Source organism: Castor canadensis, chromosome 13 (genome assembly GCF_047511655.1).
Source record: "Castor canadensis chromosome 13, mCasCan1.hap1v2, whole genome shotgun sequence".
NCBI lineage: Eukaryota > Metazoa > Chordata > Mammalia > Rodentia > Castoridae > Castor > Castor canadensis.
In genome coordinates this window covers 57,012,508-57,039,338 of record NC_133398.1, presented here as the reverse complement: position 1 = coordinate 57,039,338, position 26,831 = coordinate 57,012,508, and the positions used below count along the sequence as shown (strand labels likewise).

Sequence of the window (26,831 nt, the reverse complement as noted above, 5' to 3'; positions counted from 1 at the left end):
ATAAAGCTATCAATACCAAAAAGATCAGAGTGCCCAACATCGGTGGTAAGCACTACATTTACATGTGACAAGGATTTCAAATGCCAGTAGAAATGGAGACCTTAAAGGTATCAAAACTCCAACAGATCCCAAATGTTAAAGTGTAAACTACCTTTTTTATTCAAATTGTTGATTTTCTTCTGGTGACAAAAATCTTCTGTAACACTTAGTACCCTTTCTTTGCCATAATGACACCTAGAAAAGCTCCCATTTTTTCCCCCAAACTTTGGGCACCTTATTCATTATCTCTCCCCTATTATTTTTAATACTGCATATTAACATATACTACACAATTAGTTGTTTAAAATTAAAAATAATTTCTTAAAGGCATTTGACAAGCTGAAGAACAAAATAAACTCAGATTAAATAACTTGAACTAAATGCTCCCATGCACAAACAACTCTTAAGTGAAACGGTATGAACAAGAGATGACACTACAATGACTACAGCAAGGAGATCCCCTAAGATCACAGCAACTTTCTCCAGTCAACTCTCGGACTGAGATACCGATTATTCATGTTCCAATTAGCCGTTTTTCCATCTTCCAAACTTCCCTACTCTCCTTATCCAACTTTTGGCTACTCACTACTCATTTGTACCTATCCTTTATGATGGACAAGGAGAAAAGGATATCAAGTAGTAAAAAAAATATAATGAAAAATCAGTAATACCAGTGACAAGGATTTTAAATGTCACTGTTATTTGTGTCTCAACACAGCAACATTTGAACAGACAAAAATGTAGTGAATCTTGCTGTTAAAAACTGCTAAATGATAATGAAAGAAGTGTGAGAAAAGTCATTTTCCTGAAGTTAAACCATCACTACCCCAAAGGTTATCAGAAATGCTACATATTGACTGAAATAGTGAATAACAATATTTATTCAAAATACTTCAAGCAAGTAGGTTCTAATACTTTCTCATATTCTACAGCAGCATATTCTAGAATTCAATTGAGAATGACTAAAAATAAAGCATACTGAAATTTCAGATTCATAGATAAATTCAGAGGATGATTCCTACAATAGAAGGCAACAAATGTTGGCATTAAATAATATATTCATTTTTTAGTTAACTGCATGGTTAATAATACCAGCAAGTAGAACACACTAAATGTACATGACTTACTAAGCACATTTTGCCAATACTTACATTTTAAAAAGCAACAGTATTAGAGTTTGGATGAAAATCTAATATGTGTATCTATTTGTACACTACTTAGGTTTGTAGTAAATTCTAGACATATCTATGTATATCAGAGGTAACGTTAAAACTTAATGAAGTAACTATAGTTTAGTAAACTTGAGCTAGGTAATCTATGTAATACACGAATCACAATAGCAATCAGAGAACTGAGTGCCTCTGTTAGTAAATATTAATGTCATATTAAGCCACAGTTAGGCATATTGTGATTTGTATAGAATATATGTAAGAATACTCACACTGCTCCATGGTTTAGCACACAGAAAATTGTGTGGCTATAATCTAAACTAGCTTGCACTTCTTGGTTGAAGTGCTATCCTAACTTAAGCTTTCATGATTAGCATTTAGAATTAACATATTTCTAACAGATTACTTATATGGAAGTAATTTGAAAGTCTGATTAAGAATAGTTAGAATTAAACATCATCCTTAAAGAAAAACACCTCTATGCATCAGTAAAAAGGCACTGATATGCATTCTGACACAAGTTTCAACTCAACTGTTATACTGAACTTCATGTATGCTTATGTTTGCTACTTCATTTATTTTCTCATGCTGGGGATTGAACGCTGGACCTAGCATGTGCTTTACCACTGAACCACACCACCCAGACCCTACTTCATCACTATTAAAAATAAATCAGGCTTTCTTCTGAAAAAGAGGTTAGTATGTTAACTATGATTTTAAATGGCTATCTTTTATGTTAACCACAAGTATTTCTCATAAATCTCTTAAGAAAATCATATTTTTAATATAATGCAATATCAGCTAACTTAGCACTTTTAAACTTTAAGTCTGGGTTACAAAGTACCAACAGCTCTTTAACTGAATGCCTACTGTTTGTCGGATTCTGAACTTGGTCCATCTTTGCCTATAATCTTGAGCCTCTATGGAACCCAAAAACATTTTTGTCTATAGAAAGTGACTGATTGTTCAGAAAGTATAAATGTATCTTGGTACAAACATTTCATCTTCAGAAACCCAATAATGACTTCAATAATGTAAAAACATCACTTAACATGTATTTTGTTAAAATTAAATGGAAAGTTTATAAATACTCCATTCTTGACATACAGATGACACCAGTAATCTCACTGCCCACAATTACTTTCTAATGCTAAACATCTTTAGCTATTCAAAATATATAACAATGGGATGGTGGAGTGGTTCAAATGGTAGAGAGCCTGCTTAGCAAGTGTGAGACCCTGAGTTCAAAACCCCAGTACCATCACCAAAAAAAAAAAAGCAAAATATATAACCAACTGGCTACTGAAGCTACAAGTACAAGTCAAGGATACTTAAAACAGAACAAAGAAAAGTATAGGAAGATTAACTTATCTATTATTGTTTTAGGGCAAGAAAAGATAAAAGGAACAAAGTCATTCCAAAGTTTAGATTTAAAAGTAATGAAAAATACTCTTTAACATAGGTTAATTACAATAAATTTCTGGGTTTTGTAATCAACTGGTAATTTAAAAATAATAGTTTTTCTAATTCTAAAGAATCAATTTGCCAAAATAAGGTTTAAAGTAAAAATACATGAACTAGCTTAGTTTATCCTGATCTAAATCTGTGACTGATAATAAAAATATTCTAAGGATATACATAAATGAAGCAAAAATAGTTGCCCATTCTTATGAACTAGAAGTAACATCACAAACAGTAACATTAAATTTCACAAAGTTTACACTTTTGCATACACACTATTCCTAAGTGTGTACCTCTGACACGTTCAGAATTCGGCTACACAATTGACTTATGGGGCAGTAAGCCTCTAGAGCCAGTATAATTACAACAATTAGCCAAAAGAGGGCGCAGAAAGAACACCAGAGTTTTCTTAGGACACTGCCTATTGGCTTCTCTCTAGCAGAGTAACAACAATTACAAATCCCATAGTAGGGTTAGGTGTATTAACTTGAAAACACTGAAAGTTACAGAGTAAGTATATAGAGACATATTTCAATATAAATTCTTACGTAACTACATTGTTAAGTAGCATCTCTTAATTCAAACAAAATAAGTGTATTAGTTTGTAGACCAATAACTTAAGAGGAAATGGATACAAGAGGGATCAGGACAGAGAGTATAAAGAGAAAGAAGGGAAGAGAATGTGCCCTAGAAGTGGTGAAAACCAAAAACACAAGTCTTCAGAATGGGAAATAAAAGCTCCATCATTACCTTTCAGCATAGCTGCTGCTACTACAGGAAGTATAATATGTCAAGAAAGTTCTTTGTGGGGTCTTCATCTTGGCTCTGCTGTTTTCTCAAGGTTCTTATATGAAGGGACTATACACAACACGAGGTGTTCAGCCTATATCTACCCACATATGTATGTATAGATACAGATGAATATTTTTTTTAAAAAACACCTTCCTTTTAACAATTCTATCATTAGTCAAATTTGGTCAGTTGGCTTGCACAAAATCCAACTCCTCTGCATTACACAAATATACTAATTTTGTGTTTCATTAAGCTTTATAAATATCTTTCTTGGATCAAATTTACTATGTGTCTTAGCACCAATAAATACTTTCATCTGCTACTTCTAAAAGTAATAAAATATAATTAGGACATGAAAAACATGGTATCAATATTTCTGAGAACAGCTTGTTCTATTATTTTAAAATATTTGAAAAGATAGTTATAGTTTCTGAAAAAACTAGCCATGGTATAGCTAACTGGTGCCAATGGTAACAATCTAGTTCACTATTTCCCAGGTATAATTCCTTATTTCCAACACTAACTAAAAGAAAACTACACGTATGTTCCAAGAATAGTGGATTCATTCAATATTCTTTTCAGAGGAAAGACTGCAAGTACATAAAAACATATAAGGGTTTGCAGTATACTGATGGAAAAAATTAAAAGCTGAATTTTTTCAAAGCACACTAAGTGTCTTTTCATGAAACTGTTCTATACTTCCCAAGAGACCATCACTGTTAGCAGTTTAAATTTGCATAAGGTTTATGATAAATATAGATCAGAATATTTTCTTATTTTAAGGTCATTTCCTAACATAGCTTCTAATAAAAATTCTCTAGAGCAATGCAAATTAGAGTTGGCCAATGGAAATTAACTTCAGTTTGGGTAACTATTGGTACATAAACATTAGTGATTTACTTTTACCAGTAACTTCTTATAAATAAAACTTCAATATCAGTTAGCCAGTTTCTATTACAAATAAACCTGCAGTGTATATTTAGATCTACTAGTAGATAAATAAAAGTAAGAAGTATATATTTTTTTAAAACCACAATATTCTTCTTTATACTGTACATTATATATTATCTAGTAATACTAGCATTTTAAAAACATATGCATTCTAATATAACCGCACTAGAAAAAGTAACTGAAATTATTGCAAATCTTCTACCCTTCTTTGCTCATTAAAATCTTATGGTAAAACAGGAATACATGCCCACTAGTCACAAATTTCTCTTGGGAGCAGATATTCTAATAGCAATTAATAATTACAACAGTAAAGGGAAAATTAATGTGGAAAAAAATCAATCTTTCCTTCACAATAAGGTAGGTAGATGATGGTTCACTTCAGTGGTATTTTTATTGTGGTTTTAGTGAAGAGAAAAAGGAGAAAACATTAGAAAGCTACTCCTAAGAAAACATTGCCCTTTGTTGTTGTTCACGCCTCTGCTGCACTTTTAAAAATCTTGCAGCACATACAAAAAAAGCATTAAGTATTTTAACTTCTACTTGAAAAAGAAAATTTACATTTAAGAAGGTATATCAAGTTTTGTAAAACCTGAAGAATTAATTTCAGATTTGGTTAGTACTGCTTAAAAGTAAACATTTTAAATAAACATCTGAAATTTCCCATAAATTAAAATCTATAACACTGTCAGTACTAAAAGAAATTTATGTACAATTATTTCATTCCAACCATTGCCTTTTAAGTTCAATAACAAAAGCACTTAAAGAAATCCCAGTGGAAAGCTAATTTGAAAGTAAACATGCTTTAAAACTTAAATATAGATCTTGTATTAGTCCCACAACAGGATCAAGATCACTATTAAAATAAAGCCTGGGGCACATTATGATGCCTAAGATTGGTGGGTGGATTTTAATTGACTTGAAGACTGTCATAGTTCTATTATCATAAACCTGTAACGCATTTCCAGCATGGAGGACCCATCTGTGCCCACCATCCATCTGTTTAGACATGATTGGCAAAGTGGTAGGGAACTCGCAGTGGTTGCCTCTGCCTGAAAGGAATGAACCACAGGATCTTCCAACGAGTGCCAAAAACTTCTGAGAAGGTCTGCTGCCATGGCTTTCGAGGCCTCGATCTACAGAAGACAGCATTATTAGTGAAAGACAGCACTCCCATGGTGCACTTCAGTCAGCTAAAACAATACAGGTTGGCTGGGGATCCATTACTGGACTCTGATGAATTGTGTCCCAGCATCACAAATACAGCTTTTCTTTCACTGTGGCATGCAGCTGAGTTTTAACTCTGGATAGCAGATATTGTATCTGTGTCGTCAATCAACCTAGGGTAACTTTTGAAGCAGAGGAGAATCTCGGGATTCACAGAATGTGTGTCAACAACACAGTAGCAAATCTCTTTTGATGTACTTTCAGAGCAAATAATTTAACTTACTTTCGTGAGGCAGGGAAAAAGAATGATCAGTACTTATTTTGTTTAAAACCTATCATGGCTAGAAGACCCCCACTATAAGACTGGGGTATGATTGTCTAGCTCAGGCCTCAGGCAAGGCACCAGGAAAAAGCTGTCATTGCATTATCTTTCCACTATATGCACACAGTTCTCAAACAGGGCTAGTTGTTCCAAGTTTTTAAATAAGAATACCACACACCTCACTTTTATACTTACATTTCTTCACAACAGTTTGACATCTTTTCAATAGATGTTGTATCCTATTAAAAATAAAAAAAATCTCAGATGTAATGAATTCATCAAATATTTATACTTATTTTTGATGTTTTTAATACTATTCAGACAACAATCTGAAGATTTTAAAAGTTTATGTATCTAAGAATTTTAAGTTATTTATATACATTGCTTGAGTTCCCTTGGAAAAACAGAATCAACATTACACTATGCCAGAAAAACTGTTCAAGCACTTGCAAAAAATGTGTATCGCTTCATTTAAATATACACTTGCTTTCTTGATAATTCTTTTTAAAGTCTAGTATTTATTTCTAACTCAACTGTCAGCAAATATGCATTAAAAATAAAAATAAAAAGTAATAAACAGAAAACTACAGAGTCAAAGAAGGCTCTTGGTTTTAGATATCTGAACAGCAAAATTCAGCAAGGCAAACTATGAATCTGCTATATTACAACATCTATTGCTCTGAAAAGTAAAGTCAGCAGATTAGTATTCTTTGGTTAAAAACTATTTCTTTTTTAACAGAAAAATCAATCTTAACAACACAATTTCTTATTGCATGTTTTTTAATGAGGCTCTAAACAACAATACAAAGAAGATAGCTTCTACAAATGCTAATTTAAACTATGTTAACAGACGGCCTATCATAAGATTGAGAAACAGTTACAAGTAATGGCCACATAATCAACACACAAATTGCATAATCTTGTTTTTAGATAAAAAAATTATACTTTAAACATACTTTAAAGAAGTACAAAAAAATACATTCTTTCAAATACACAAAAATGTTAGGTAAGTTTTTCTCTTTTCCCTTTAATATCTTGCTCACATATAGACAATAGACTGTGCAATTATTAAACAGAACTATTCATGCTAGTGGATGCAACTCAAATCCCAATAACTTATTTGACTACACAAATTTTCCAATGCTAATGAACAGCACCATTACTTAAAAAAAAAACTCTTTAGAGCTGTTACATGAATAGGTCATGATCCTAAATTCTCATATATGAGTAACTGAATGACCAGTTGGCCTCCATAAGGGAAAAAAAATCTGTGGCTAAGATAACTAGAAATCAATAACAAATAACAGTTTCATTTACAGAAATTCCAAGGATTTCTAAAGAAATTATGACTACAGGAAATAGTAAAACTACACTGGAACATATAGGCATAGGCAATGACTTCCTAAATAGAACTCCAAAGGCTCAGCAAAATAAGAGAAAAGATGAGCAAATTGGACTGCATCAAACTAAAGAGCTTTTGCACAGCAAAGGAAACAGTCACTAGACTCAAGAGACAGCCCACAGAATGGGTGAAAATCTTTGCCAGCTATACATCTGATAAGGGACCAATATCCAAAATCTATACAGAGCTAAAAAAAAAAAAACCCTCAACCCCAAAGAACCAACAACTCAATAAAGAAATGGGCACATTTCTTTATTGAACAGGGAATTTTCAAAGGAAGAGGTGCAAATAATCTATATATACATATACATATATACACACACACACACACACACACACACAATGGAGCATTACTCAGCCATAAGGAAGAATGAAACTATGTAGTTTGAAGGTAAATGGAATTGGAGAAATCATGTTAAATTAAATAAGCTAGGTTTAGAAAGACAGAGTCCCCATGTTTTCTCTCATATGTTGGAAGATAAATCCAAATGATAAACATATACACAAAAACAATCATATACACATTTATATGTAGAACATGTTTGTAATAATGAAACTACTCTACAGCATTCAGGAAGGAAGAAGAGGAAAAGAGAATGATAAAGTGTTGACAATTTGAAGTGCATTACAACAGTGTAGGTAGAGGACATAAGGATATGTACTGAAAGCTGTTGCATAATGGGAGGTGGGAGGGAAGGGGTAAGGGAGTGTAACAAAAGGGATTGAATGAGCCAAAGTTAAGTATATTAAGTATATTAAGGGATACAAGGAGAAACCCCTTTGAACACTGACTTTGGAATTAATAGCAAAAGACAGGACAGTAAAATAGGTACAGTGAAGAGGATAAGGAAGTCAACTGCAAGGTCAGATTACTATCCCCATGTAATATTAAGAAGTTTTACTCTGCAGAAATCTGCAATTTCACTATAACCTTGAGGAATTTATTCCTCAATGATGGAGTCAACTTTAAAGACTTCAGATTTAGATTTCTTATACAAAAAGCTTTTATTCGCAAGTTTTTTGACATCTTTCTAGAATGCATTTCAGGAAATAACTAAAATACTACCTTTAAATCAACCCAAGCAGATGGCTATTCTTTCACAAGATGTGATGTTTACTATTACTTTATGTATAGGATTTCTAAGACTGACCAAAATAGGTTACTTTTTCCCTAGAAATGGCAGATGCTCCTCACTTGAAATTCAGCTATCCAGAATACTGTTATAAGAAAAAAGTATTTCTACTTGAGCACCCAAACACATCATTACTTTTTTGTGCTGGAACTTATACAGAACACAAGAGCAACACAGCAGTGCTTCTGTGATGCTATCACATTCAAAGCAGGACAGAACAGCAAACAAGAAAAGTGCAAGGCAGAGTGGTTCACACCTGTGATCCTAGCTACTCAGGAGGCAGAGATCAGGAGGGTTGCAGTGCAAGACCAGCCCGGGAAAAATAAGTTCATAAGACCCCCCCATCTCACCCAATAAAAGCAGACACGCCTGCCGTCCCAGCTAAGCAGGAAGCATAAATGTGAGAACCACAGTTCAGACTGGTCTGGGCATAAAATGAAAGAATCTACTCAAAAAACAACTAAAGCAAAAAGGGCTGGCTGGCTAGACGTGGTAGTTCAAACCTGTAATCCTAGATACTCAGGAGGCAGAGATCAGGAGTATAGAGATTCGAAGCCAGCTGGGAGAAGGTGAAAACTATGTTATTCTCAAGTGCTAAATTAGATTTAATTTACTTTTTTGTTTTGTTTTACAATGTGGAGAACTGTGGAAGTTTTTTTAAAAATAAAAATGTTAAAAATAATTTAAATATTTTGATGTGGATAATTTCATTCAATATAAAAGACTCAACACTTTTAGTGTCCATCAGGAAAGGACCAACACGACAACCGCTATCCTAAAGGAGTTTAACACGATTTATAAATTCAGCTCTCCAGGAAAAATGCATTCCTCCAGGAACGATAAAAAACACAAACCAAGTATTTACAGCGTGCCACTACAATGAGTTTATCCTGTTTCCTGAGAAGTATTTATGCCTGCTACGGTCTAATGGCCAAAATACCTAAAACGTCCATTAATCTGCACAACTAAGCAATATATGAGAATGCTTCACTATTTTAAAAACTGGATTTTTGGTTTTTTTTTTTTTTAATAAACTAAAAGTAGTAAGACTTAACAGACACATAGGTCTTACTTTATCTTCTCCCAGGAGAGAAAGGTATTTATTGGAAAAATTGGGGGTGAGGAGTATGAAGGGCAAGAATTCATCATCAGAGGTTTCCTGGTTAACAGGCCTGAGTACCCAGCCCTCTTGGCATAAATAGCTTGATAATTCAATCCATGCAACTAACTCAACCTGCTTTGAGCTCATTCTCACCAAGCAACACTACCACTTATGCTGTCATATGGGAGAGAAAATGGAAGAGAGAATGTGCGAAAGAGCCCTTTATCACACCTAACAATTCTCCATAAAGGAACAGTCAATCTGTTTTATATGACTATCTCTTTAAGAGTATCGAAGTAAGAATCTTTGCCTCTAGGTCTGATTAACACTGGAAACAGTTTCAAAATGAAATTTCTAAGCCTTCCAAACGGAAGACCTGATGAAAGTTAAGAATATTTTATCAGTTAGAGACCCCTTGACTACAGGCCAGTCTAACCTCAGTGATTACCTGCCCTCTACTCTCAACAAAGGTCTTGTATATGCTTCTAATTCTGCTGCTGTATACCACCTAATCTGATGCCTCTAGGTTGGTTTAATCCAGAGGCTGAAACACTATTCAGGCAGTCCTTCATAACTAGAGATAATATATCTGGCTTTATTTATTAGCAATTTCTTTTAATTTTAAGAACTTCACTTCACCTCAAGCACCTGTGACAAGAATATAAACAGTAACTCATTTAACTTTGAATTTAAATTTTTCCAATGCACCTAGCAGTGCACAAAATGGGTATACACATGTACATGTATATGTATATGTATATGTGTGTGCGTGTGTGTGTGTGTGTGTGTGTGTGTGTGTATTTGCAGCACTAAACTAATTGGACAGGGCCAGAAGCAGCAAGATTCCTTATTTTTAAGTTGATTTCTTTTGCAGTCTGAAGACAGAAAAAGTCTTATTAATCTTAACTCTCTCTGCTTTCAAGCCAGAATTCACTATTTTCTTCTCTTGAAATAATGGTTCTTTAAGCATCCCTCACTAGCAGAAGACAGCTGTGTCTTTTATTTGGGATGTGAAGTTCGCATGAGTGTTTAATCATTGAACCAAGTAAGAGGGGTGGCAGGTCTCACAGCTGATCTTAGCAGCCACTAAAACTCACTTTGCAAAATAACTTCCACACTGTCTTCACTGCTTTCTGGCTATATAGACCGATGAAAATTATTTTAAAACTCTCTACATCAATTTCCAAGCAATAATGATTATCTCATAGTTTCTGTGGGGATTAAATAAATTAATGTCTGGTAGAGACCCTGATAATTCCTCAGTAAGTACAAGTCCCACTTTCTATTGGTGGTGCCTACTGTAAATGCTTGGAAACAGAGTATCTCAATTACATCAGAATGCGATGTTTCAAAATTATGTGTAAAAAAGTTTTTATCATGCAAGATAAGATGACAGTGACTATACACATAAAGTCCCATACCCACAAGAGGCTTGTAGTTCATTTGAAAAACAAATCTTAACTACATAAAAGATGGTTGATTTACTCATTTGGTCATCTATCAAAAATTTACTAAGTACTATTATGACACAGTCTTTAGCATAAAGCAGTTTATGTCTAATAAAAGCAGCCAAGCATATATTTTAAAAAACCTATGCAGGAAGAGGCACCTGCACACCCATGTTTATTGCAGCACTATTCACAATAGCCAAGTTATGGAAACAGCCAAGATGCCTCACCACCAACGAATGGATTAAGAAAATGTGGTATCTATACACAACAGAATTTTATGCAGCCATGAAGAAGAACGAAATGTTATCATTCGTTGGTAAACGGATGGAATTGGAGAACATCATTCTGAGTGAGGTTAGTCTGGCCCAAAAGACCAAAAATTATATGTTCTCCCTCATATGTGGACATTAGACCAAGGGCAAACACAACAAGGGATTGGACTTTGAGCACATGATAAAAGCTAGAGCACACAAGGGAGGGGTGAGGATAGGTAAGACACCTAAAAAATTAGCTAGCATTTGTTGCCCTTAACACAGAGAAACTAAAGCAGATACCTTAAAAGCAACTGAGGCCAATAGGAAAAGGGGACCAGGAACTAGAGAAAAGGTGAGATCAAAAAGAATTAACCTAGAAGGTAACACACATGCACAGGAAATCAATGTGAGTCAATGCCCTGTATAGCTATCCTTATCTCAACCAGCAGAAACCCTTGTTCCTTCCTATTATGGCTTATACTCTCTCTACAACAAAATTAGAAATAAGGGCAAAATAGTTTCTGCCAGGTATTGAGAGGGTGGGGGAGAGGGAGGGGGATGAGTGGGTGGTAAGGGAGGGGGTGGGGGCAGGGGGGAGAAATGACCCAAGCCTTGTATGCACATATGAATAATAAAATAAATAAATAAAAAAAAGAAACTATGGAGTCAGGAGCCAACACACACACAAAAAAAAAACCTATGCAGGAATATATACAGGAGGCCAGAGAGGAAGATTATACATGATAAGATGGTATATTAACAACAAACCTTTCAGTAGCTAGACTGCTTGAACAGCTGGAAAATTATGTTTAGAATTAACACTCAAATTCAACAATTCTTACATATTTTTTATCAAAATTATACTTTTGATAAGATTTTTGACTGTCAGCAGAAGTTAGATGGACATTTAATGTGCCCCTCTGGCTGGGATTTGGGGAATAACTAATACATCAATAGAGCGTGATGATGAGAGACATGCAAACCATTGTGGAAAAGGTCACAAGCAAACTGTAAATCTAAGGCTCGCTGCATGCTCAATCTGCCAATGTTTTAAATTCAAGTTAAATATTCACATGGATTCAGAGCATGAGATGATAATGTCTGAGGAAAATTGCAAGTAAGAGCAACACTCATAAATGCATCATTTCCTTACCAAAAGCATCAATAACAAAAAACATCTACTTAATCACTCAACAATCACTAATGATGTAAGAAACTAAGTGCACTGTCCTACCAAATAAGTTACTAAAGCAGATTTACATTATTTTAATTACTTTTAATTTTATCATAAATAGTTCCAAGAAGTTTATTGTACTGAACAAAGATAAATACACTTGCACATAGGACATAAGTAAATAATATGTGAACACATTCATGCTAAACCATAATTCAATTCCACATATAATCATTTTGATGACAATAATTTTGATGACAATCCTTTTTAAAAGAGAATTTTTTATATTGCTATCAAATGTAACTTGATATTTAAACTAATGCCTTAGAGGAATTGAGAATCTGGTTTCTATAAAATTCTTTATTGTATCTAAACTTCAAAGAAATATCATACCCAATATTTGCATATAATATTAATAGCATCTGAGGAAAGTAATGACATTTTAAATTTTAATGATTTTTCTAGGCTTTTCATTACATATAATGTTATATTAGAAACAAATTTCTTTTGTTTTTATTAAGCAAAAATATAATTTAGAAAGGAAAGCAAAAATGCTCTAAGCAGGGTTCAGCATAACTAGCACCGATCTGATCTGCATATCTGTGTGCTGACTTGGAGTTGAGCAGAACAGACATAATTTGTATAGAGACCGTACTAAATACTGCTAATGCGCCACAATGATTCCTGGGAATGCTTGGCAAAATTTAATTATAAGGATTAATAATTTCAAGACTATATTTCTGGTACAGATTAAAAGGCAAGTAAGTGCACTAATTGATTAATGAAATGTTATGTAATAGCTAATCTCCTTTAAACTGATTTAATATTCTGAACAGAAGATGTTTTTCACTGCATGAGATAACCAACTTAAGTCACCTCTGCATTTGTGATTCTTTAGTCAAACACTAACTTTGCAATGTAAAGATGAGTCAGAACTTATGGGGGAAATATTTTCCTCTTTTAATTTGAAAAGAAAAAAATAAGCAATCTTTAGTAATTCAGCTAGAATCCAACAAAAGTACCTATGAGACCAATTGCAAAAATCACTCACGTTTTTCTTTGTGAAATTTAAGCCTTTTACAAAAGTGCAGCTAAATACATTGTTCTCACTCTTCCCCCAACCTCACCACAACTGAGAAACTCACTAAGCTCCAGAGACATCATCAACAGCTCATGCTATTTCACAAACTCCACAGTGCCCAGGAAACAAAAATGCTTGTATACAGAATTTAGATAAACTGTCAGAAGAGTGTCATGGTAGACAATAGCTCACTGTCAGAACCTCGCCAGAATGCACTGGACCAGCTGTTAGAGCACTTCTTGATTAACTCTCTCCAAGCCCTGTCACTGAAAACATGACTGATACAGACACCCAGCACCGCTAGTGGTGGTGCTCAGCAGAGTGGACATGACTCTTGGCTGCCTTGGAACTACTTTTCAATAATTCTGACACTAATTACAATATCACTATTTCATTCAGAAACAGAAAAAGGGGAGGGGAGCTAAACAGTCTCAGTAAAGACTTAAAATAACTAGTACTCCTAAATTAAAAAAAAAAAGCCAACCTCAAAGCAGATTGCCATTTAAAATACTGTAACTTCAATACTGATTTATTATTCAAATCCTGTTTAAAATTACAGCTAAAAATAAAGTAAGCCGTTAGAATTGAGCTTTAGATTAGTCTATTTCGTAGAAACATCTGGTTGTGTTGTGATCTTTTAACCTTGAAAGTAAGATTAGAAATCCACTATTTTCAAGTTTAAATAATTTCTAATTATTTTATCTGGGTCATAGATAATCTACTCTTCCTAGGTCTAAAATGACATGAGATTATCATTGCAATGATTATCCTGTTACCTTCTACTATCAATAGGAGATGGGATTTTTCTTATACAGGAGATAAATGATTTATTTATTCTCAGTTAAAATGAGTAACAGGAGAAAACTCCAGAAAACTGACATGCTACTTCCCTGAAACCTCAAACTAACCTAAAAAGAGTCAGTGTTTATTTGTTTTGCTTGCTTGCTTATTAACAGGCATACATTCAGGCTACCAGTGTACGTAACAAAATGATACCCCGGACCATGTTTTCCAAAATGTTCTTGGATCTTTGTGATTCAGGGGTAGGGAAAGGAGGAAGACTTTAGTGGAATGATTAAATTTAATTGTGATTCTTTCTCCCACTTCTTTCTTATACTGTCTGACAAATTCATCACTTCTCTCACATTGTAAAGCGACATCATTGGATGCAGATCATGACAAAAACATGTCCAGACATGAAACTTCCTATAGGTAATCTCAGTAGTTGTATTATTGTAAGTTTTTGTATCATATTATATCATTACTTTTCTGTATCATAAAATGAAACAGGAAATATATTTTACAAAGTAAGCATAATCTATATTTTTAACTTTAAAATATTAAACACTCTTTTATTTAGACGCTGATAGTTCATTCGATTTTAAAAAATTAAACAGTGAATACATAGCAATTTTAAATAATTTAAGTCTTAAAGAACTTTGAATCAATGTGGGAAGAGTACACTCTGGGAACAATTTATTTTTAAATCCAAAAAGAATAATGCTTAAGGCTCACTATGAAAGTTCAGGCAAATGGAATTAAGATGTACTGTAATTTATGGTTTAACTCAAGAGGAAGTACAGTGACTACAGATCAGACTAACAAATATACTCTCTTCCTCTCTCAGTACTTGCATTCTTTTTTGAATGTTTCTCAGATAAACAAATTCTACACATATAGCTCTGCCCGCCAGTGCTCTGAGCAAGTACTTTATATATGCAGGAAGCAGAGAAACTTTTGGAGAAAACACTATTTAACAAATGTGCTTTCTACTTAGTATTAGAAATATCACAGCATAATTGAGTCTCCCTACATTGTACAAGGAAATGTTGCTCAATGTTACAATAAAAAAGGAAATTGTGCAATCTGAGAATTAGTATTATTGTGTTGGCAGAATGCAATAGAGTCAGAATAGAACCTGATAAACATCCTCTCAGAACCAACAAAAATAATAAATCATTTACTTATTATGTACAACCCAGAAGACAATGCTAAAATTTTCAAGTGGGATCCTTAAAATAGTTCAAAATCTTTGCTGTTAAACCCCTCTCTTTGAGATGAGTGGGGCTGCTAGGTGGAAGGAAATTGTTACAGTCAGCAATAAACCTCTGCTAGCCCCCACTATAACATGTACTCTTAGGTGCAGTGTTCTGAAATGTCCACTTCCAGCCATTGATAGTAAGGACTTGAGGAAATCTGAAAAATCCTATTAGACAGACATAGCAACTACCAATGATTTTGGAAAATTCAAAACCGGAAATTCAAAAGATGCACATATAACCTGGCAACTTTGACATGACTTATGAGAAGTTCATTATTATGAAGTAATTAGGTATGAGCAAAAAAAGTAGAGAGAAAGATTTCAGAGAAAAGCTTACTTTCATCCTTGGCATTGTTACTAACACCACGGTATTTACCGGCATCATCATTAGAGGAATCACTAGGGATATTAGAAAATACCTCAGATGGAATAATAAAAAATACATATTCAAACAGACATTGCACAAAGATCCATGAGCAACCAGTAAGCATATGAAAATGTGTTCAGCATCATTAGTCATCAGGAAAATGCAAATTAAAATAAGATATTATTAAAAACCACCAGAATAGCTACAATTAAAAAGGCTGGCAACAACAAATGACAAAGAGGATATAAGCAAATTCTCACACACTGTTGGCAGGAATGCAAAATGGCAGAATCATTCAAATGAAAGGCCTGACAGTTTCCTATAAAAGAAAATCTGACCTTATGTGAACCAGTAATTTCACTCCTAGAACATGTTCCTCACCCCATAAAAGACACCCTATACGTTTGAGCTAACATTCTAAGTCCCTCAGCTCTAGGAAACCACTAATCTTTTTCTTTGACTCTATAGTTTTGTCTGTTCTGCATACTTCATTTCATATAAGTGGAATATATGGTCTTGTTTCAGTTAGTGTAACATTTTCAAATTTCATTCATGTTGTAGTGTGTATCACTACTTCATTTCTTTCCATATTTTCATTGACAATAATATTCTATTGTATGGATATACCACACTTGGTGTATCCATTCAATAATTGCTTGATAATTAGATTGGTTTCAACTTTAAGTTACTATGAATAATACTTCTATAAATATACATGTACAGACTTTTGTGTGGACATAGGAGTGGAATTGTTGCATCTAGTGGTAACTCTATGTTTAACTTTTTAAATTACTATCAAAATGTACTGTTTTTTTCAAGTGGCTGTACCATTTTACATTCCCACTAGTAGTGGATGAGGGTTCTGATTCCTCTACAACCTTACCAGTGACTGTTACTATCTGCTCTTTTTTATTATAGCCACTCTAGTGTTTTGTTATTATGATACTAGGATTGAACCCAGGGCCTTGCACATGGAAACAAGTGCTGTGCCACTGAGGTACATCACCAGTTGCACGCCACTGGCTTTGAAGTAGTATGTCATGATGGTTTTGATTTGCATTTTCCTGATGACTAATAAAGTTCAGTATCTTTTTATGAGCTTATTGTCCATTTGTCTATCTTTGGATAAATCCTTCCACTATATTTTAATTGTATTTTTAAATTATTGAATTAAAAAGTTCTTTACATATTCTAGATACAAGACCCTGGTCAGATACATGATTTGCGTATTTTCCCTATTCTTTCGGATGTATTTTATAAACTTTCTTGATAATGACCTTTGAAGAACAAAAGTTTGTGATTTTGATAAAAGTCAAAAAATTTTATCAATTTTTTCCTTGGTAGTTTCATGCTGTTGGTGTCATATTTAAGATATTATCATTGCCTAATACAAGGTCACCAAAGTTATGTTTTCTTCTAAGAGTTATTGTTCTGGCTTTTACATTTAGCATTATTATTCATTTTGAGTTAACTTTTTGCATATACTATGAACTAGGGGTACAACTTCACTCTTTTGCATGTAGAAATCTACTTGTCCCAGCACCATTTATTGAAGAGACTGTTCTTTTCTCCACTGAGAAAAGAATGGCACTTTTGTTGAAAACCAACTGGCCATACATACAAACACAGTATACGGACAATTTTTCCTTGTCATCATTCCCTAAACAATACAGTGTAGCAATTAATTATCTAACATTTATATTGTACTAGGTATTGTAAGTAATTTGAGATGATTTAAAGTATAGCATGGCATGTGTGCACAAATACTATGCCACTTTACATAAGGGACTTGAGCATCCATTGCAGACTGCAGTATCCATGGGCGTCCTGGAACAAATCACCCATGGATAGGCAAGAGATGACTGCCTATTTCTGGACTCTCAATTCTATTTTATTTATTTATCAGTATGCCAGTACCATACTTTTTTTATTATTGTTGTTTTATAGTATTTTTAATGCATTTCTCTTACTATATGTATTTTTACTATATATATTCTGGTAAACACTTAATTTTTATAAATAATATATATATTATACATAATATAATGCTGGAATCCTTTCTAGCATCCATGTTTATACACATTCAACAATCCTCTATGACATAACTTTGTAGCAGCTGGTCAAAATTGCTGTGCATTTAAAATTTTGAATGATTTGCCCCCAACAAAGTTATACCAATTTACACTTCCACCATAATGCACAAAAAGCCTATTTGCCTACCCTACATTTTCTGCAATAGAGTGTTAACTTTTCAATCTCTACTTAATACAATTTTTCTCACTTTAAAAAACCTTTTTGTTGTGAGAAAGGGATCTGACCATTGTAACTATGAAGACTGGTATTATAATGTATTTTTCAACCTTACCTCTCATTATTTCTACCTCTATAATCTCAAACTGACCTGTGAAACTCCTGAAATAAAAGGACCTATGCAGGGACTAGTACCTAACATGATAACCCTCCAGGTGTTTGATGTAATTGTTCTACTTAGGTGGTGTGAAAAAAAAGGACTAAGTCCAATGTAGGTAATAATGAAAAAGAGATAAAAATATGTAAATATTGCTTATATTTTTCATGTAAAAACATAAAAAATAGACATTTTATTGTTTCAGTACTTTCCCATATCAAATATAAAATGAGGAACCATCAGTCAGTCTTTCAGATATACTAGGCAATAATAAATGATAATCACTTGTTAAGTCAGTTTGCAAACCAATAAGCAATAAATATATGCAAAAAAAGAATTACTAATGACGTATTTGTGCTAGTAACTCTATTTTGGGGAGTTAATCCTAAATAAATAGTTTAAAGAGAAAAAGGAGACACTGAATTAGTGTTATTTGTTATATACAAAAAAATGACAGTATATTATATGCTAATCAGCAGGAAAAGTTAATTAAAGTAGTTAATTAAAAGAGTACATGCAATTATTAAAAACTATGAACAGAATATCTATAGCCATATAAAAATACTATTAATGTAAAAAAGATACAAAATTGTATATATACCGTGTACCTAATTATAGCTACTTCAAAATTACTAAAATTACACAGGCATATGTGAATGGAAATATATTAAAGATTATGGGTCATTTTTCTCTTTGATTACTAAATGTTCTATAATTTTTTAGAATTCAGTCCATAACTCAGTATTATGTTCACACATGTGTCACTTTACATTAAATATATACTTATATGGAAAGAGTAATAGAGGGGGTGAATTTGATCAAAGCATGTTATTTATATGTATGGAAACATCACAATGAAACCCCTTTGTACAATTGATATATGCTAATAAAAAAGAAAAATATGTATAATATACTTACTGTGATGATGCCAATTAGTTGGGTATAAAAGAGCCCAGTTATTCCAACTAACATAGTAATGCCCAACAATGTAGCAAATCTCATTATAGCCAATTCATGTCTAACAATAAAGAGGTCCTACAAAGAAAAAGAAAAAGTCTTAAAAACAATTGAAGAGTTGTTTATTGCTTCTACAATACTCGAGATTGGAGCATAACACATCTGCTATTTTTTTTAGGTTCTTATTATTTTAAGTGTCACTGACAATGTTTTTGAGAGCTGTACCTTCATTTTCCCATGTGTCCTGTAGTATTTATGGCAGGTTTTTATACAAGTGGAGTGATTTTTACAGATGTACATACTATATTATAGAAGAACTTACCATACTAAAATTACCATTTTTGCCCAAATAAAATCATTCTCTTTCCTCCCATTGAAAAACTTGTTTTACCAAGAACAATTTGTTTTATTTTTAGGTCAAGAACAAATTTATGTCAGGGATGGCAGTAAGACTAAAATGTCTACTTATAAAATTACTTTTATTCATTTGGCTATATAAAGTACTTATATAAAATGGTAAAAATCCATAATCTAGACATTGCTTTTTATCATTTCTACATTTTCAAAAACCAACTGTATTCCAAGTTCACACATGCATAAGTAACACCAATACTAAATCTGTATTTTGAGTCATTTAACACTGTTCTCCAGAGCATATCTTTACTTCTGTCTCAGATCTTTTTTATAGTACTATTTTAATTCAAAAATTAGCTTAGGAAATATTACCAAAATCATAAGAACCCATTTGGTATTTATGATGTTTACTGCATAGCCAATGCGCTGAGCTGAATGTGTTCACCCAAACATCTTGTGTTGAAGCCCTGATCCCCTGCCCAGTATCTCAGAATGCGAGGATATTTGCTATGCACACTGGAGACAGGGCCTTTAAAACAGAGACCAGATTAAAATGAGACCATTAGAGTGGACATTCACTCACTCTGGCTGGTGTTCTTCTAAGACGAAATCTGGCCACACAAAGAAACACTAGGGACACGCCCATACAGAGGAAAGGCTATGTGGGGACATAGCGAGTAGGTGGCCTTTCGCAAACCAAGGGAAAAGGTACAAGGTGACACCAGAATCTTGGACTTGCAGCCATCAGAACCAGGGGGAAATGAATTTTTGTTTAGTCACCCAGTCTTTGGTATTTTTTATGGCAGCCCTAGCAAACTAGTATAATCAACGATGATCTTTTATTTCCATTTCTCCCTACTTTTGTTAAGAAATGTGCTTACATACACATGCATAAAACTTAAGTTCAGTTTGCAGAAAAGTAATACCATCTTTCCAAGAACGAAGAACTGAAAGCACACCCACCTCCCATGCATTCCTTCCCCACCACAATCTCCACCCTGACCCCTACGGTCTGCACTTTGGACACCACCGTGCTTCATCTGCATATCGCAAATGTCTTCTCTCATTCTGAGACTTCCTTTTCACTCTCTTTAAGATATCCACAGTAAATCTAAGTCTTTAACATAAATGTAATCCAATTTATCATTTCCCTTTGTGCTTTTTACATCCAAGAAATCTTTTTCAACCCTGAGTAACAATATTATTATTATTCCTATATTATCTTCCAAAACCTTTTTTTTTTTCATTTTTCTTTTATTATTCATATGTGCATACAAGGCTTGGTTTATTTCTCCCCCCTGCCCCCACCCCCTCCCTTACCACCCACTCCACCCCCTCCCGCTCCCCCCCTCAATACCCAGCAGAAACTATTTTGCCCTTATCTCTAATTTTGTTGTAGAGAGATTATAAGCAATAATAGGAAGGAACAAGGGGTTTTGCTGGTTGAGATAAGGATAGCTATACAGGGCATTGACTCACATTGATTTCCTGTGCGTGGTTGTTACCTTCTAGGTTAATTCTTTTTAATCTAACCTTTTCTCTAGTTCCTGGTCCTTTTCCTATTGGCCTCAGTTGCTTTAAGGTATCTGCTTTAGTTTCTCTGCATTAAGGGCAACAAATGCTAGCTAGTTTTTTAGGTGTCTTACCTATCCTCACCCCTCCCTTGTGTGCTCTCGCTTTTATCATGTGCTCATAGTCCAATCCCCTTGTTGTGTTTGCCCTTGATCTAATGTCCACATATGAGGGAGAACATACGATTTTTGGTCTTTTGAGCCAGGCTAACCTCACTCAGAATGAAAACCTTTAAAAGCTCCGTAGGTTTTGCCTTTTACATTTAGGTCATTAAATACCTGGAGTATTGATGCTTTATTTTTTTATTTATTCTTTTTTTTTTTTTTGGTGCACAGTGAAAGATAGGAATCTGAATTTACTTTTACTATACTATATGGATACTCAGGCCCAGGATGATTTACTTTAAAGTATTTTCCTCAGTGATCAAGTGTGTACATGCATGTATACACAGACTTGATTTGGACTCAAACCATGATCCTCTAGATCTCCACCCCCTGAACAGGATTACAGATGTGAGCCATTGCACCCAGCCTTCAAGTTGGATTTTCAAGTTATGACACAGGCTCAGACAGACATACATATAATTAAGCTTCCCCCTGGAGGTCTTATGCTTTTTTGTCAGATTTAATTCAACAACTTCTTGGGGTTCTTTAGTCTATTCTTAATGACATTTGCTACAAATTTCACTTACTAAAGGTTCCTAATATACAGAAATAGAATTAATTTTTTAAAATAATTTTAAAGTCACAATTTTAAGCTGTCTTTAAAATCTAAAGAATCTACAAATTATTTACAGTTATGTCATTATAAGAAATGACAATTTTATTTCTTTCAGCAGTTATACCTTCTCTTTTTTTCTCCTGCCCTGCTGCCTAGCTAGATGCGTTGTCCTCCAACTCAAAGGGGAAGAAGTCAACATGTCATCCTTACATACTTGGTTGAGGGTCTTTAGTTTTTTGTTTGTTTTTGTTTTGTTTTGGATTGGGAGGGGTTGAAAACCTTTTATCTTATATCTGATTAAAGAAGTTCTCATCTAGTTGTAGTTTGCAAAGAGTTCATAATGAATATCATTCAATGTGTATTTGTCTTCATATATTGAGATGCTCACTTGAACATTTTCATCTGAAGGGCCAGGAGTATGACTCAAATAACAGAGTGACTGCCTAGGTCCTGAGTTCAAGGTCCAGTAATGCAGGGGGGAAGTGTTTTGATCTAATCTGTTAATATGACAAGTATGGTGGCTGAATTTCAAATGCAAAAACCACCTTTCCTTCCTAGAATAAGCTCAGCTTGGTCAGGCTGATTATATATAAGCTGCTTCAGACTGCTAAGATTTTGTTTAGGAGTTGTTCATCTTTGTTCATAATCAGACTACATAATTTTATTTCTTTTCCTTGATAAGAAATGTATCTGTGATAGGCTATGCACATAAAATTAATTGAGGGAATTTCCTCTTTTTCTATTTTCTTTTTCCAAAGAAGATTTATTTATTTATTTATTTATTTATTTATTTATCATTTTTACATTTACTTACATGTGTCTACATTTTTTGGGCCACCTCCCACCCTCTTTTTCTATTCTTTGAAAGAATTTGTGTGAGTGAAATTATTGTTTCCCTTCATATTTGACAGAGCTAAAAATCCACCTGTGAACATTCACTGAAAAATATTAACTACTCATGATTACAAGACTAAATATGTTATCAATTTATTCTTTTTTCCCTTTGGGACTGGGGTTTGAACTTAGAGCTTTGCACCTGCAAAGCAAAGTAGGCGCTGTACTGCTAGAACCACACCTCCAGTTCATCTTGCTCTGGTTATTTTGGAGAGGAGGTCTCATGAACTATTTGCCCAGGCTGGCTTTGAACAGTGATCTTCCTGATCTCAGCCTCCCAAGTAGCTAGGATTACAGGCATAAGCCACCAATATCCTGCCCAATTTATTCTTGAATCAATATTATGTTTGTGGATTAGAAAACGCAATTCACGTAAAGATGCCAACTATCCAAACTGAACTATGTAATTCATATAATCTTAAAAAGATTCCCACAATGGTACAGAGCATGCTATACTGGCAAGAGTTTTTGTTTTACTTTCTAGAAATTGCTAAGCTGTTTCTAAATACCATAAGAAAAAAGAAAAAACAAACACAAAGAATAGCACAACACTGGTATATGAAAAGAACAAGGTGGGAGGGTGGGTCTGTTCTAGTGCATTTTCAACAGGGTCAATGTCACCCATAAGTAGGAAAAAAAATGTAGCTCTTAACAATGGCTTGGGGCTCTGCCTGACAAAATCTTATTCATAGGTATTCAAATTCAATGGGGAGGAGGAAAAGGAGAAAATATCTAAGACATCTCCTTAGGCGGTAAATGAAAAATACTGCTTTACTGAGCAACAGGATTTATTATGAAACTATAATAAAATTATAGTTATAATGACACAATTATAGTTGTAATCACAAGGTGAGACAAATAGCCCAATGGACAAGAGAAGAGCCAGAGACAGGTACACATCCGGGTCTTGACTCATGACAAAGTTGGCACTACACAGCAGAGAGTAAAAGAATTATTGCTTCAACAAGTGATGCTAAGTCAATTTGTGTTCATGTGTAAACAATGAAACCCTGATTCCTATCTCACAAGAATCATAAAAATCAATTCCAGGTAGAAATGTGAAAGACAGAAAATTATAGTACCTATAAGACATTATAGGAAAATCATATCAATGATTTTAGGAGAGAAAAGCACTTCTTAAATTAAATTCAAAAGTACTATCCAGACAAGCATGGTGGTTCACTCCTGTAATACCAGCTACTCAGAAGGCAGACATCAGGAACATCATGGTTCAAGGTCAGCCCAGGCAAAAAGTTAGCAAGACCTCCATCTCAATCTACAAGGCATGTATGGTGATACACACTTGTGATCCCACGGAGGCTATAGGTAGGAGGATCCTAGGGCAAAAACATGAACCCTACCTGAATAATAGCTAAAGCAAAAAAGCCCGAGGGCATGGCGCAAATGGCATTCAAAGACATCCTAAATCATCCTAAAACACCCTACAATTACCAAAAAAAAAGTCAAATGGGCAAAATATTTATACCTCCCCAGTCAATATATTAGTTGTGGGAGAAAGGCAAAACATAATGAAGTATGTCACACACGCCAAATAGCTAATGTCAGTGAGAGTTAAGTATTAGTGATAGGCTGTTAGCAACCTCAACTTACAGAATTCTAATGGTAGTAAATTAAATGGGTACAACTGCTTTAGGAAAACAGAGTATCAGTGTGCAAGAGACACATCCATACATTTTGAACACTAGCCACATTTAACCATGCATCCAAGTGACACACATGCACACAGACAATGAAAGATAGGAACAGGGCTGCTTAGCATGGTATTCTTTGTAACGGCCAAAACTGGAAATGAGGTAAATGTCCACCAAGAGAATGAATGAAGTATTTTATACTAAATGAAATACTATAAATATTTCCAGCAATAGAGCAACAAATATTAACTACCCCTAACATAACAAAAAGAGTAAGTCTTACAAATGTTACCCAAAGAATTCCTGGGGTAATTCACGGAGTGATCTATTTTAGTTTTTGTGCATTCCTCTGTAGGTCTCTTATGTTTTATGATGTAAAGGGTATAAAATTGAAATTACAGTAAAAAAGAATGTTACAAGAGCGAAATTTAGAATATAAAACTACTTTCTTCATTTCAGAATAGAAACAGAATCCTTCCTTAAAACATGCAAAAAAATTTAGTTACCTATGTGAAAGAAGAGATAAACATGTCACCTGGGATGAAGAAAAGGACCTCACTGACCTCCTCGCTGTTTCTCAGATGCACCCAGTAACTCGCCCAGGCCCTGTGCTTAGTCTTCCCAGAAACTCTCCGGATAGCACATGCTTTGTCCCTCACTTTCTTGAAGTCTAGTTTATATATCACCTATCACAGAATTTTTCTTTGACCAAAATAAAATCTCAGTCTTTGCCATCTCCTTGCCCTATTTTCCCATAGTTCTTATCTTCACCTGATATCTAGTTATTTATTTCCCTTCTGTGTTTCCTAGGAGTAGTATGTCTTAAAGAAGGAGATGTTTGTCTGTCTTGCTCGGTGATGAGTACCTACAGCTTAGAAGGTGCTCTAGCACACAGCAGGTATCAGTAAGTATTTACCAAATGAATGAGTGAAAATGAAGAAGAAAGCTGGATGACATAGAAAGAGACAGTATCACATACAAGGACTGTTACACATGGAAAAGCAGAAATAAACTCAGAAACAGAACCCCTCGGCAAGACGCACAGCATACGTGTCCTCACCAGCACCAGCAGAACAGGAAACAGTGTCCCTGTACTCCCCCCGGTAATCTTCTGGAATGAGGTCATCTAAAATTTCAAAGACCTTACGAGACTAGGCAGTAGTGGGGACATCTTGCTTAAAGCAAGCTAAGTGAAAATAAATAAACCAACGGTCAGATTGGGCTAGTTATGATCTAGCAAACACCCCTTCCAGTGATGGTCTGTGAGTTCCTTGAACTCATTTATCTTGCTCTCTATCCAAATTCTACTTTATCATTTCCAGTAACTGTGCCCATAATAAAACTGCAGTTTCAAGAAGGCCACCCTCTGAGGCCACCCTCCCATCCATCACGCCAACTCCCTGTTGCTGTAACGCCAATGAATTCTCCCTGGATGGGCCCAATGCCTCCTCCAGCTGTGGCTTCGCTGTCCACACTGGCTCTCTCGGCCCTGTAAGGATTTCCCAACATGCTGTCAACTCTGAGCCCTCTCGCCACTCCCCTCCTGCTGTGAAGACTGTTTCTTCTTACTCGCCCTTCTTACTCCTTGCTTTCCAACTTTTACATTTTAAGAGCAGCCGGGGCTGGTCCCCAGATCTCTAGTCTTCTCCTTCCACACCCACTCTCCAAGAAATCCCTCACAGAGGGGCATGGCTTTAAATACCATTTTTATGCTGACTATCTCACCCACACCACCGGACTGAAATCCAGATTCCACATCTGACTCTCTTCTTGGAGATCAAATCAGTATTCAAAGAAAACGTGTAAAACCCAAAGCTTCAGCTTTTTCTAAAACCTCCTCTTCCCTCCCTTGCCTTGGTAAGTAGATTTCCATGCTTCCATTGTCCAAGCCCTGACACTCTGACATCATCCTTGACTCCACCTTCTTCTCATGCCCACCACAAGTCACTACAAGATCTGCCAGCTGTTCCCACTCAACTCACCTTCTTCTTTTATCTTTTTGAGACATGGCCTTCCTAAAGTAGGGCAGGCTGGCCTTGAACTCACAATTCTATCTTGCCTCCCAGAGACTGGTATTACAGGCATGCACAAACACATCCAGCTAATGGACCATTTCTTTTTTTTTTTTTTTCCTTTGGAGATACTGGCGTTTGAACTCAGGGCCTCATGTTGCTAGGCAGGCACTTTACCACTTCAGCCACTCTGCCAGCCCTTAATGGACCATTTCTTAACACTTCCATCACCACCACTGTCATCATCTCATGCTTTGACTGTAGTGTGTTTGTGTGTGTGTGTGTTAGTGGTGGTACAAGGGTTTGAACTTGGGGCCTTGAGCTTGCTAGGCAGATGCTCTATCACTTGAGTCATGCCCT

General features: G+C 34.7%; 1 protein-coding gene across 3 annotated transcripts in view; it reads right to left on the bottom strand.

The window, feature by feature from the left end:
• Positions 1–263: 263 nt before the first annotated feature.
• Positions 264–26,831, bottom strand: part of Zdhhc21 (zDHHC palmitoyltransferase 21) — a 62,343-nt gene continuing 35,775 nt past the window's right edge. For all 3 annotated transcript variants that reach the window (XM_074051832.1, XM_074051834.1, XM_074051833.1), the window contains 3 exons: positions 19,229–19,345; positions 6,094–6,137; positions 264–5,545 (listed from right to left, as the gene is read on the bottom strand). In XM_074051832.1, coding sequence (XP_073907933.1) covers positions 5,413–5,545; positions 6,094–6,137; positions 19,229–19,345 — 294 coding nt within the window. In that variant the 3' untranslated portion in view covers positions 264–5,412. The remainder of the gene's footprint in view (positions 5,546–6,093; positions 6,138–19,228; positions 19,346–26,831) is intronic.